The sequence below is a fragment of the Prionailurus viverrinus genome, chromosome B3 (assembly GCF_022837055.1).
Source record: "Prionailurus viverrinus isolate Anna chromosome B3, UM_Priviv_1.0, whole genome shotgun sequence".
In the NCBI taxonomy this organism is placed as follows: domain Eukaryota; kingdom Metazoa; phylum Chordata; class Mammalia; order Carnivora; family Felidae; genus Prionailurus; species Prionailurus viverrinus.
Genome location: NC_062566.1, coordinates 139,745,066 through 139,755,231, shown reverse-complemented (window position 1 = coordinate 139,755,231; position 10,166 = coordinate 139,745,066). Strand labels below are relative to the sequence as shown.

General features: G+C 54.8%; 1 protein-coding gene across 1 annotated transcript; it reads left to right on the top strand.

The window, feature by feature from the left end:
* The first annotated feature begins 3,823 nt into the window (after positions 1-3,823).
* On the top strand, positions 3,824-9,628 carry HSP90AA1 (heat shock protein 90 alpha family class A member 1). The gene is made up of 11 exons (XM_047863969.1): positions 3,824-3,982; positions 4,367-4,528; positions 4,623-4,989; positions 5,355-5,488; positions 5,779-6,099; positions 6,305-6,470; positions 6,627-6,817; positions 6,933-7,080; positions 7,315-7,583; positions 7,946-8,279; positions 8,429-9,628. The coding sequence occupies exons 2-11, from the start codon at positions 4,367-4,369 to the stop codon at positions 8,536-8,538; spliced, it is 2,202 nt and encodes a 733-aa protein (XP_047719925.1). The 5' UTR covers positions 3,824-3,982; the 3' UTR covers positions 8,539-9,628.
* The last annotated feature ends 538 nt before the right edge of the window (positions 9,629-10,166 follow it).

The window sequence follows — 10,166 nt, the reverse complement described above, 5'->3', positions numbered from 1 at the left end:
CACCCCCAGGGCAGCCACAGGTCTGCTTTCTGTCACTAAAGGTTGGCTTGCATTTTCTCAAGTTCCACCAGTGACTGGTACGTTTCCTTCAGTGTAATGACTTTCTATACAGAATATTTACCAGTATATGCCGTAATCTGGGTATAAAACAAGTCCCAATAAATTTGAAAGGATTTGTATCATGGAGACTATGTTCTTCGACCACGATGAAATGAAATACTAGAAATCAGCAACAACAAGATTTTTGGAAAACCGCCAAATATTTAGCAACTAACACATTTATAGATAATCTGTGGGTCAAAGAAGAAATCAAAGGGAAACTGAAAAGTTACTTATTTCGTGCAGTTACCATGTGCCAGGCCCTGTGCTGGGTCATTTCCCAAAACAGACTTTGCTCGCGTAAGGCTCACAACCCTACAAGCACAGTCTTCTCATGCCCATGTTACAGAGGCAGGCATGTTACAGAGTCAGCGACTTGCCCAGGTCACATGGGCAGGTAGATTCAAGATCTGACACTTGAATCCAGAGCCCCTGGATCCAGAGTCCAGCATTCCAACAGAGTCTTGCGTTCCAGCTTAACAGAGGGACACCGGAGGGTTCAAGTGAAGAAAGAAAATGGTCAGGTTCCCTGGACAGCAGATCACTTTGGGACCAGTTCCACAAATATTTAGGATGTGGATAGGTGATCAGAACCCAGAGGAGGGAGGAGGAGGAGACTGGGTGGAAAAGGAGGTGAGGGGGGCACGAGAGAGCAGGGGTCAGAGGACTGGCTGGAGTGGAGGAGCACACGCCACGCTGGGGAGGGGGGGGGGGTCTCACACTCTGAGAACCTATTTATACAGGGGATTGGGCCTGATAGGTAAGTCGGGATGGGAAGGGCCCCTGGGGAGATGGAGGTGACAGTCCACGGGGACATTACTCAGAAGAAAAAAAGAGGGAATGGTGTCCAGGCTTGCATTTTCTAAAGTTCCATCAGTGACTGGTAGGTTTCCTTCAGTGTAATGACTTGTGCGCAGCCCTGTGGGGGTAGTTCACAGTGAAGTTTAGAAAGGAGTGACAAGGAGCATGGGGGACCATAGGCTACAGGGTGGAGACAGGTGCAGTTAGGTGGCTATGGAGGTCTTTTCCACGAGCCACTGGTTGTGGTGACAGGGGTGAGGGGCTTGGGGAGGGAAGTGGACAACGGAGATGGAAAGCAGCAGACGGATTCGAGAGGCATTCAGGAGGCAGAAACGGCAGGGCTCACACCAGATCCCCATGGGGATGCTTGGGCGTTCTAGAAGGTGGTGGGATAGCCGGCTAGCTGAGTAGTGAGTCCCAGAAGACCAGCCAGGTGGGGCAGTGAGTGAGCTCAGTGTCCAGCTGTGGCACCAGAATGGTCCCGGCCCAGGCTTCTCTGTCATCATCTGCACAGAGGTCCTGTTCCAACAGCTCCAGAGAAAGGCCGGAGAGGGGGGCGGGGCAGCCAGCACGCTGTGGTGGAACTGAGGCAGAGATCCCCAGGGCAATGGGGGTTGGTGTAACCTGTGGCCCAGAGGCCAAGAGGAGGCAGGAGGAGAAAGTTTTTTTACTTAGTGACTAAGGCAGTCAGGAGAGAGCTTGAAAAGGCAGGAGGATGTGGCAGGAGGGAGGGTTATTCAAGTTGGAATCAGCTGGGCAACAACGATCCCAGGAGTGACCTTGGGCTGAGTTCTGTGGAGCGGAGGCAGGTGAAGTCTCCAGAAACCGAGAATGTCATAGCTGGGGCCTTGAATGGCTCACCTACAAGAAACCTGAAACTTCCCCGGGGCTGTGACAGAAGTGGGGTGGAAAGGAAGAAGTGGGCTAGGTCTCCGGGTCGGGAGCAGGAGTGCCCCTGTTCGGTCCAGGTGGAGAGGGCTTTGGCACTGCGAGAGCCAGCCTGCTAACTGCCCCTCCTCCTGGTCTCCTCTCCCCTGCCCCCTCCCGGCCCAGGCTGCAGGGAAAACCCGGCCAAGAGCTCCCAGACACAGATGGGGGTCACAAATAACGTTTTACAAGGTGCCCCAGCAAATGCATAACAACCCCCGCCTCCCCTGACCACGTGGCTGGAAGTTTCCATTCTATTTTTTTTAATGCCAGTCAAGACGCCCCTGCCTCGATTTCACACACCCGCGGTGGGTCTCAAGCCCCACTTTGAAAACCCCGTTCGGGGAAGAGTGGGTTTTCCGGGAAATGAGGAAGTGGAAGGAGAGTTCAGTCGGGTTTGTTTACAACGTAAGGAGCTTCCAGATTGTTCCCGGGGGAGGGTGAGGCCGGAGTGCTGGGAGGAGCTAGCGACAAAGGAGCCGAGGGCTGAGCTCTTTTTCTGGGACACACAGTGCTCCAGGCGGGGTCCTTCAAATCGGAAGCCACCTGGTATGGGCTTGGGTGGCGTCCAAGGGCCCCTCCACTCCAAGATTCTTAAGACTCTCACCTGCCATTGTTCAAAATCCCTTAGGAATCCCCATTTAGAAATTGGCTTTGGGAGCAAGTTAGTCCCCCAAACCGCGAACTAGATACTTCATATGGATATCTCAAGTTACGTAAAACAGGCAATAAAGGGCTTTACAAAATTCTGGTGGGTGTACTGGGCGAGCACGCATTCGTTCACCGATCCGGAAACTCCAGACTAGTGTGAAGGACACCGTTTCAGGGCAAACCAAAAAGCAAGTAGAGGTGATGGGGATTAAGGAGGGCACTTGTGATGAGCCCTGGATATTGTAAGTGAAGAATCGCTAAATTCTGCTCAAACTAAAGGAAAAGAAAAAAGAAAAAAAAAAAAAAAAAAAAGGTAGAAAGCCCCAAGGGATGGAGCATGGGTTTGGAGAAGCCAGGCCTAAGGGTCCATGTCAACATTTCCCCCTGTGCACCGCGTTAAGAAAAGGACCAGCCCCCGACCCCAGCCACGGCCTGCGTTTGGAGGTTCCAGGGCAACGGGGGAGAGGCAGGGGATGACCCTGTCACCTGCTGGTGTTCCTCGCTCCTCGTCCCACGGTCAGAACCGGGTCCCTGGAGTCCGACCAGGCTCCAGGGGCTCCCCTGGTCCACACAGACCCCCGCGTCGCTGGAGGCTCCCCTGCTTCAGGGCACAAACGAGGGGTCGGCCTGGCCACCGCACGCACATGCCCCGGTCACCCCTCACACCTGTCAGCGACCAGCGCCTTGGCACCCCTTAACCAGGCTGTGGGGAGGGGGAGGGGCCTCCGCACCACGAGGCTCTGGCGGGCACCTGTTGCCCCACTTCCAGGACCGTGAACCCAGAGTCGCTGCCCCGGCCTTAGAGGTGTGGCATGGGACTCCCGAACCCTCGGCCGTAGCCCCAGCCCCGAGCCTCTGATCACTGCCCCAGGCGTATACCTGCGGGCCGGACTCCTCTCTCCCCGAGACCCTGACCCCGGCCTCAGAGCCCTAGAACTGGCCCGGGGCCCCTGGTGGCTGGCGCCGAGGGTCCCGAAGCCTACACCGCTTGGGGACACCGTCTAAGAAGGGCAAATTACTTCTACAGACTTCAGAGAGGCAACGGCTGCGGATACCCGGTCCCGGGCCTGGGTGGCGCCACTGCGCCCGCGCGCGCCGAGCTCGCGGCGCACGCCCGGGGTGGAGGGGGCAGGGGCGCCGGCGGGAGGCAGGGCTGGGGGCGGTAGCCCCGGAAGGCGCCAGACCTTCGCGAGAATTCCGGGCTGCGCAGGCGCACGGAGACGGGCGCGGGGACGCGCGCGGCGGCCGTTGGGGGTGGAGCGCTCGGGGCGGGCCCGCGCGCGCCCGGGGGAGGGGCGGGGCCGTGGCCAGGGCGCAGGCGCAGGCGCGCGGCCGCGGCGGCGGTTGGGGAGGGTTCTTCCGGAAGGTTCGGGAGGCTTCTGGAAAAGGCGCCGCGCGCCGGGCGGGCCCGCGTCTATATAAAGGGAGCGCGGGGGCGGCGCGCCAGTTGCTTCTGCGTCCTGGTGCTGCGTCGTCGCGGAGCCCGTGTGGTCCTTTAGCCGAGGTGAGGGGGCGACTGGGGGGGGTGCCTGGGGGGGGGGGCGGCGGGCGCGGAGGCGGCTCCCGGGGGGTCCCCGGGCCCCGCGGGGCGGCGCGGCACTACTCTGGGCGGCGGAGGCCTCTGGCCTGCTGCGGCCTCGACCCCCGCCCGCGTACGAGGGCCCGGAGGCCCGGAGGGGCGGTGGGGAGGGCGCGCCGCGGGGACCCCCGCCCGGCCGCGGCCCCGGCGCTCCGGCTCCGGGCGGGGGTCCCCGCGGGCCTGCGGCGCCCGTTGGCGGCGTGCGCGCGGGCCTCGGCGTCGCAGCTGGAAATGAGGTCATCCTTTGTCGGCGGGCCGGGCCTCCCGGAGGCCTGTGGCGCCGCGTAACCGGCCCCGCGGCCTCTGCAGATGCCCGAGGAAACCCAGACCCAAGACCAGCCGATGGAGGAGGAGGAGGTGGAGACGTTCGCCTTCCAGGCGGAGATCGCCCAGTTGATGTCCCTGATCATCAACACTTTCTACTCGAATAAAGAGATTTTTCTGCGCGAGCTGATTTCCAACTCATCCGATGTGAGTGTCGGCTTGGGGAACGGGGTCGCGGTCCCCCTGTGTGCGTCCCACCCTCCGGGAGCTCTGTGCTCACCGGCATGTGTTTCTCCGATAGGCCCTGGACAAAATCAGATACGAGAGCTTGACTGATCCCAGCAAGTTAGATTCCGGGAAAGAGCTGCACATTAATCTCATTCCAAACAAGCAAGATCGAACCCTCACTATTGTGGATACCGGGATTGGCATGACCAAGGCCGATTTGATCAATAATCTCGGTACTATCGCCAAGTCTGGGACCAAAGCGTTCATGGAAGCTTTGCAGGCTGGCGCAGATATTTCTATGATCGGCCAGTTTGGTGTCGGGTTCTATTCTGCCTATTTGGTTGCCGAGAAAGTGACGGTGATCACCAAGCATAACGATGATGAGCAGTACGCCTGGGAGTCTTCTGCAGGAGGGTCGTTCACAGTCAGGACTGATACAGGTAGGCACCTGGTGGAATGATTTACTCGGTCACGCGGGGGAGGGTCGGGTGCTGTAGGAAGGGGGCCTTTGAAGATGCTGTGGAATTGGCAAAAATTCGTTGGCTTCTTCGGGAGCATGCCTGGTAAGCACATGATGGTGCGATGGTAGGGATCTGGTTACTGATGTTGCTCGGGCAAGGCAGTTAAACTCCCATGGGACGCCTTTCATCCACAGCAGTGTTAACCCCCTTTCCTAAACGTGCTCAGAAGCTGTTGGGTGTGGATGGCATTGGGAGGTGAATTGTGATTTTTTTTTTCCCCCCCCTAACACTTTGGTTTGCCCATTCAGATTGAGGTGGAGTCCGCTTTTTTCCTTCCTTTACAGGTGAACCTATGGGTCGAGGAACAAAGGTTATCTTGCATCTGAAAGAAGACCAAACGGAATACCTGGAGGAAAGAAGAATAAAGGAGATTGTGAAGAAACACTCCCAGTTTATCGGCTATCCTATCACTCTCTTTGTGAGTGTCCTTGTTTTTTATGTAAAGTTAACAAACTAAGGTGGTTCTTGAATCTACTACTGAGGGAAAAATCCAAACTTGTGTTGACCCGGCTAGTCTGAAGTTCTGTTGTACTATTAAGGTACCCAGGATTGTTTAGGTAGCCGCGTTAAACGTTACTGAGTGGTTTTCTGGTTATTTAACCAAACCTTTGAGCGTGGCTGATTAATTTGGGCTTCGGTTATAAGCGCATACGCTCTGTTTAGTTCCAGAACGCAAAAGGTGACGTGATCTCCCATGTTCTTTTGAAGGTGGAGAAGGAGCGGGATAAAGAGGTCAGTGATGACGAGGCTGAAGAAAAGGAAGAGAAAGAGGAAGAAAAAGAAAAGGAAGAGAAGGAGTCCGATGACAAGCCTGAAATAGAAGATGTTGGTTCCGATGAGGAGGAGGAAGAAAAGAAGGACGGAGACAAGAAGAAGAAGAAGAAGATCAAGGAGAAGTACATCGATCAAGAAGAACTGAACAAGACCAAACCTATTTGGACCAGAAACCCTGACGACATTACTAACGAAGAGTACGGAGAATTTTACAAGAGCTTGACCAACGACTGGGAGGATCACTTGGCAGTGAAGGTGAGTGTCACAGTGCTTCAGAGCTGGTCTGCTTCTGCAGGTGGCTTGTCGGAACTTGTCAAATCGAGGGTCGTAGCTGAGCACTTGGCCATCCCAGCCCTTGACCTCTCTCTGGAAGTGCTTTCGGTTGTCGCCGCGAGAGTTCTAGTTGAAGTCAAAGTCGTTTGCGTCATTGCTTGATGGTTTGGCGTGTGTTTTGTTACAGCATTTTTCGGTCGAAGGACAGTTGGAATTCCGAGCCCTGCTTTTTGTCCCAAGACGTGCTCCCTTTGACCTGTTTGAAAACAGGAAGAAAAAGAACAACATCAAGCTGTACGTGCGCAGAGTTTTCATCATGGATAACTGCGAGGAGCTGATCCCGGAATACCTGAGTGAGTACCGAGGACGATCGGGTGTGAAGTCCGAGCGTGGGGACCTCTCCGCTCCGGGGCGTTGGTTCGGGCCTGTGGGGCAGGAAATCCCCTTCGGTTTTTGGGGTGTAGGAGTTTGTTGATTTTTGTCCCGGGGACGACTTTATTTTTTCCCAGATTTCATTAGAGGTGTGGTGGACTCCGAGGATCTTCCCCTGAACATTTCCCGGGAGATGTTGCAGCAGAGCAAGATCTTAAAAGTTATCCGCAAGAATTTGGTCAAAAAGTGCTTAGAACTCTTCACCGAACTGGCCGAAGACAAAGAGAACTACAAGAAGTTTTACGAGCAGTTCTCTAAGAACATTAAGGTTCGTGGAAAGAGCCTGATCCTTCCCAGCGGTAATCAAACCGGCTTCTCTGGTTCTCGGTGACTTTTTTTTTTTTTTGACACGGAGGAGACTTGACGCGAACGTTGTCTTTCAGCTCGGAATCCACGAGGACTCCCAGAACCGGAAGAAGCTGTCAGAGCTGTTGCGCTACTACACGTCTGCCTCTGGTGACGAGATGGTGTCTCTCAAGGACTATTGCACCAGGATGAAGGAGAACCAGAAGCACATCTACTACATCACAGGTGAGCGAGCGGCGTGCCGTCGTGGCCTCGTTCCGGGCACCGCCTGGCGACCGTGGGTGTGTTCCCTAGGCTCGTGGGGTCCCGTGTCAACTCCTGGGTACTAACCGCGGCCAGACCACGTGCGCCACGTCTGTGGGCGCATCTGTGGTTCGAGCTGACGAGACTGGGAAAAGTCCGGAGGAAGCGACACCGCTTCCTGTTAAGCGAAGGTGTAACTTTCTACTAATGCCCCAGGGGAGACCAAGGACCAGGTGGCGAACTCGGCCTTTGTGGAGCGTCTTCGGAAGCACGGTCTGGAGGTGATCTATATGATCGAGCCGATCGATGAGTACTGTGTCCAACAGCTGAAGGAGTTTGAGGGGAAGACTTTAGTGTCCGTCACCAAAGAGGGCTTGGAACTTCCAGAAGATGAAGAAGAGAAAAAGAAACAGGAGGAGAAGAAGACAAAGTTTGAAAACCTGTGCAAGATCATGAAGGACATCTTGGAGAAAAAAGTGGAAAAGGTGGGTGAACGTGGTTTCCTTCTGCTTGGGTTTCCTAATTGTGGGCGTGATCTTGAAAGGCCCGTAGGTTGTTTTTCAGGTTGTCCGAACATACGGCCCCTTTCTCCCAAGTTCTCTCGGCTTTTACAGTAGGACACAAGTGGAAAATTAGGCCCGTTAAATGAGCAGGAAGGCCCTCTACCGTCTTGAAGGAGCTAAAAGGTGTCAGGATGTGCAGGAAGAGGGTCGTGGGTACTTGGGTCTGCATGTGGTGTTCCGCATTTTGTGAATACAGTAGCGGGAGTCCCTTCGTCCGTTTTATGATAAAACTGTGGTAGAGGGACTTTTCTAGACCCAGTCCTCACTTGGCGTTTTCATTGCAGGTGGTTGTGTCAAACCGACTGGTGACCTCCCCGTGCTGCATTGTCACGAGCACGTACGGCTGGACGGCGAACATGGAGAGGATCATGAAGGCCCAGGCCCTAAGGGACAACTCCACCATGGGCTACATGGCAGCGAAGAAGCACCTGGAGATCAACCCCGACCACTCCATCATCGAGACTTTGCGGCAGAAGGCGGAGGCGGACAAGAACGACAAGTCCGTGAAAGACCTGGTCATCCTGCTCTACGAAACCGCGCTCCTGTCCTCCGGCTTCAGTCTGGAAGACCCACAGACACACGCTAACCGGATCTACAGGATGATCAAACTTGGTCTGGGTAAGCTTTGCCAGGCACCCTGTGTGAGAAACCCCTTAGGGTCCCCTGACAAAGAGGTCATCTCGCAAGAGCCCCCCTGAGAGTGGCGCCGGGCTGACGCCATGCGCCGGTTCGGGACCGTGTAACCTGAGGGTTTCCTTTCCGAAAAGGTATCGACGAAGATGACCCCACCGCCGACGACAGCAGTGCTGCGGTGACCGAGGAGATGCCACCCCTGGAAGGCGACGACGACACGTCGCGCATGGAAGAAGTCGACTGAGCGCCGCCCCGAGGATTCCTTGTATATGTACTCGATGCTTTATCCCGTTCCCTCCGACGATCTATTTTCAAGGATGTTTTCCTTTATTTTTGTTAACGTTTTAAAAATCTGTAAGGCATGACGAGAGCTACTTACGGGGAAGATAAGATTTCTTTCTGTTCGAGTGTGATACTGTGATGCGTAGAAACTAAAGCCCGGGTAGTTGTTTTGTTTTTTTGGGTTTTGTTTTTTTTTTTGTTTTGTTTTGTTTTTTTTTTTTTAGTGCCACGCTGGCTGCTCTTCCAGGACAAGGTAACGTTTGTCGCAAGGTGTACGTAACCTCCCGTGAACCGCGTGGTCTGAAGCGTTCGCGACAAGTGGATTCCCTAGTAAGACCAAACTCGTCTGTCACTGAAGTGTTCTGAGCTATACCTTGGTGTTTAAAAGAAAAATCTTGGTTGAAACAACTTTCACCTTGTAGGGTTTACTTTTCAAATCTTCTGTCCCCTGTAGTTATTTGCTGCATGTACCAGGCCTCTAGAAACTAGCGTGTTAAACCGACCCAACTTGATGGGAGTAACTATAGGGCTCGTTTTCCAAAGAGAAGAGCGTTGTTTAGAGTAGCGAAATCCGAAGGCTGCTTAGGCGCGTTGGAAAGCCGTTGGGAAGTAACTCCACAAGTTTCGTGAGTGGAAATGTAGTGCTCGAGACACATTCTGCTTTAAAAGGTTGTAACAAATACAAACAAGTTTAAAAAAAGCTCTGCGAAAATGTTTTGTGTGGGGAAGTGGGGTTCCAAGATACAGGGCGGCCCGGGTTGTAAAAAATTGGGGTGCACACGTGCCTGCCGGGAGACGGAGGGCGGTGGTTGACGTTGCCGGCCTGAAGTCGTCTGTGACCCTCCCAGTGCGCGCTCAGGTGGCGGCTCTGGGGTCGGGAGCATATTCTGGAACCACACGGAAGAGAAGGGACCGTCACACAACACGCGTTCTGTGTCCCGTGTTACGTTTCCTAATGACTCCTTTCTCCTTGGATTTTTACGTCCAAACGGCTTTTCCGTAGTGTTTGTAAGACCTGCCTTATGCCCTAAATATAGCTCCTTAATACCTCAGCCTTGTGTCTCCCGCGTTCTTTAGCAACTCTAATTCCATCCCATCTGAAATCCGCTTACTCTCTGGCTCTCCACTGAGCCTCCGGCGAGATGCGTGGAGGGTGGTCTCTGACCCCTGTGAGCAGCAGCAGTGAGCAGCAGCAGGCGGGGTGGGGAGAACCGGCCGGGTCGGTGGGGTTCCCCGCTGGGAGCAGCAGGGACTAAATCAGCCTTCCGGTCCTAAAGCTGAGTGGTTTTGGTTTTGGCACGTGGGTGGTAGTGGGTCCACACGGGATTTGGGGGCGAAGATCACCTGCAGACCGTGACCGTGACGTAGAATCTAGGGGGATGGGCTGGGAGAGAACTTGGGGCGGTGGAAGGACGGCTGCTAAGTGCCAGGTGAACGGAAGTCACGTTCGATCCTTAAAATCCCCTGAGGTAGAGCTTCCTCTCCTCCCGCAAACGGGAGTTGCTTACATGGAGGGGTCAGTATCTGAGTCCAGGTTGATCCCCAAAGTTGTTTGGCTGTTCTGCATTTAGGGGAAGATGTTCCCAGTTA

Excerpts from the sequence above, each read along its gene's own strand:
- HSP90AA1 (XM_047863969.1), top strand. The coding sequence starts at position 4,367 with ATGCCCGAGGAAACCCAGACCCAAGACCAGCCGATGGAGGAGGAGGAG. Across the intron at positions 4,990-5,354 it reads CACAGTCAGGACTGATACAG|GTGAACCTATGGGTCGAGGA; the intron begins GTAGGCACCTGG and ends CTTCCTTTACAG. Across the intron at positions 7,081-7,314 it reads GCACATCTACTACATCACAG|GGGAGACCAAGGACCAGGTG; the intron begins GTGAGCGAGCGG and ends CTAATGCCCCAG.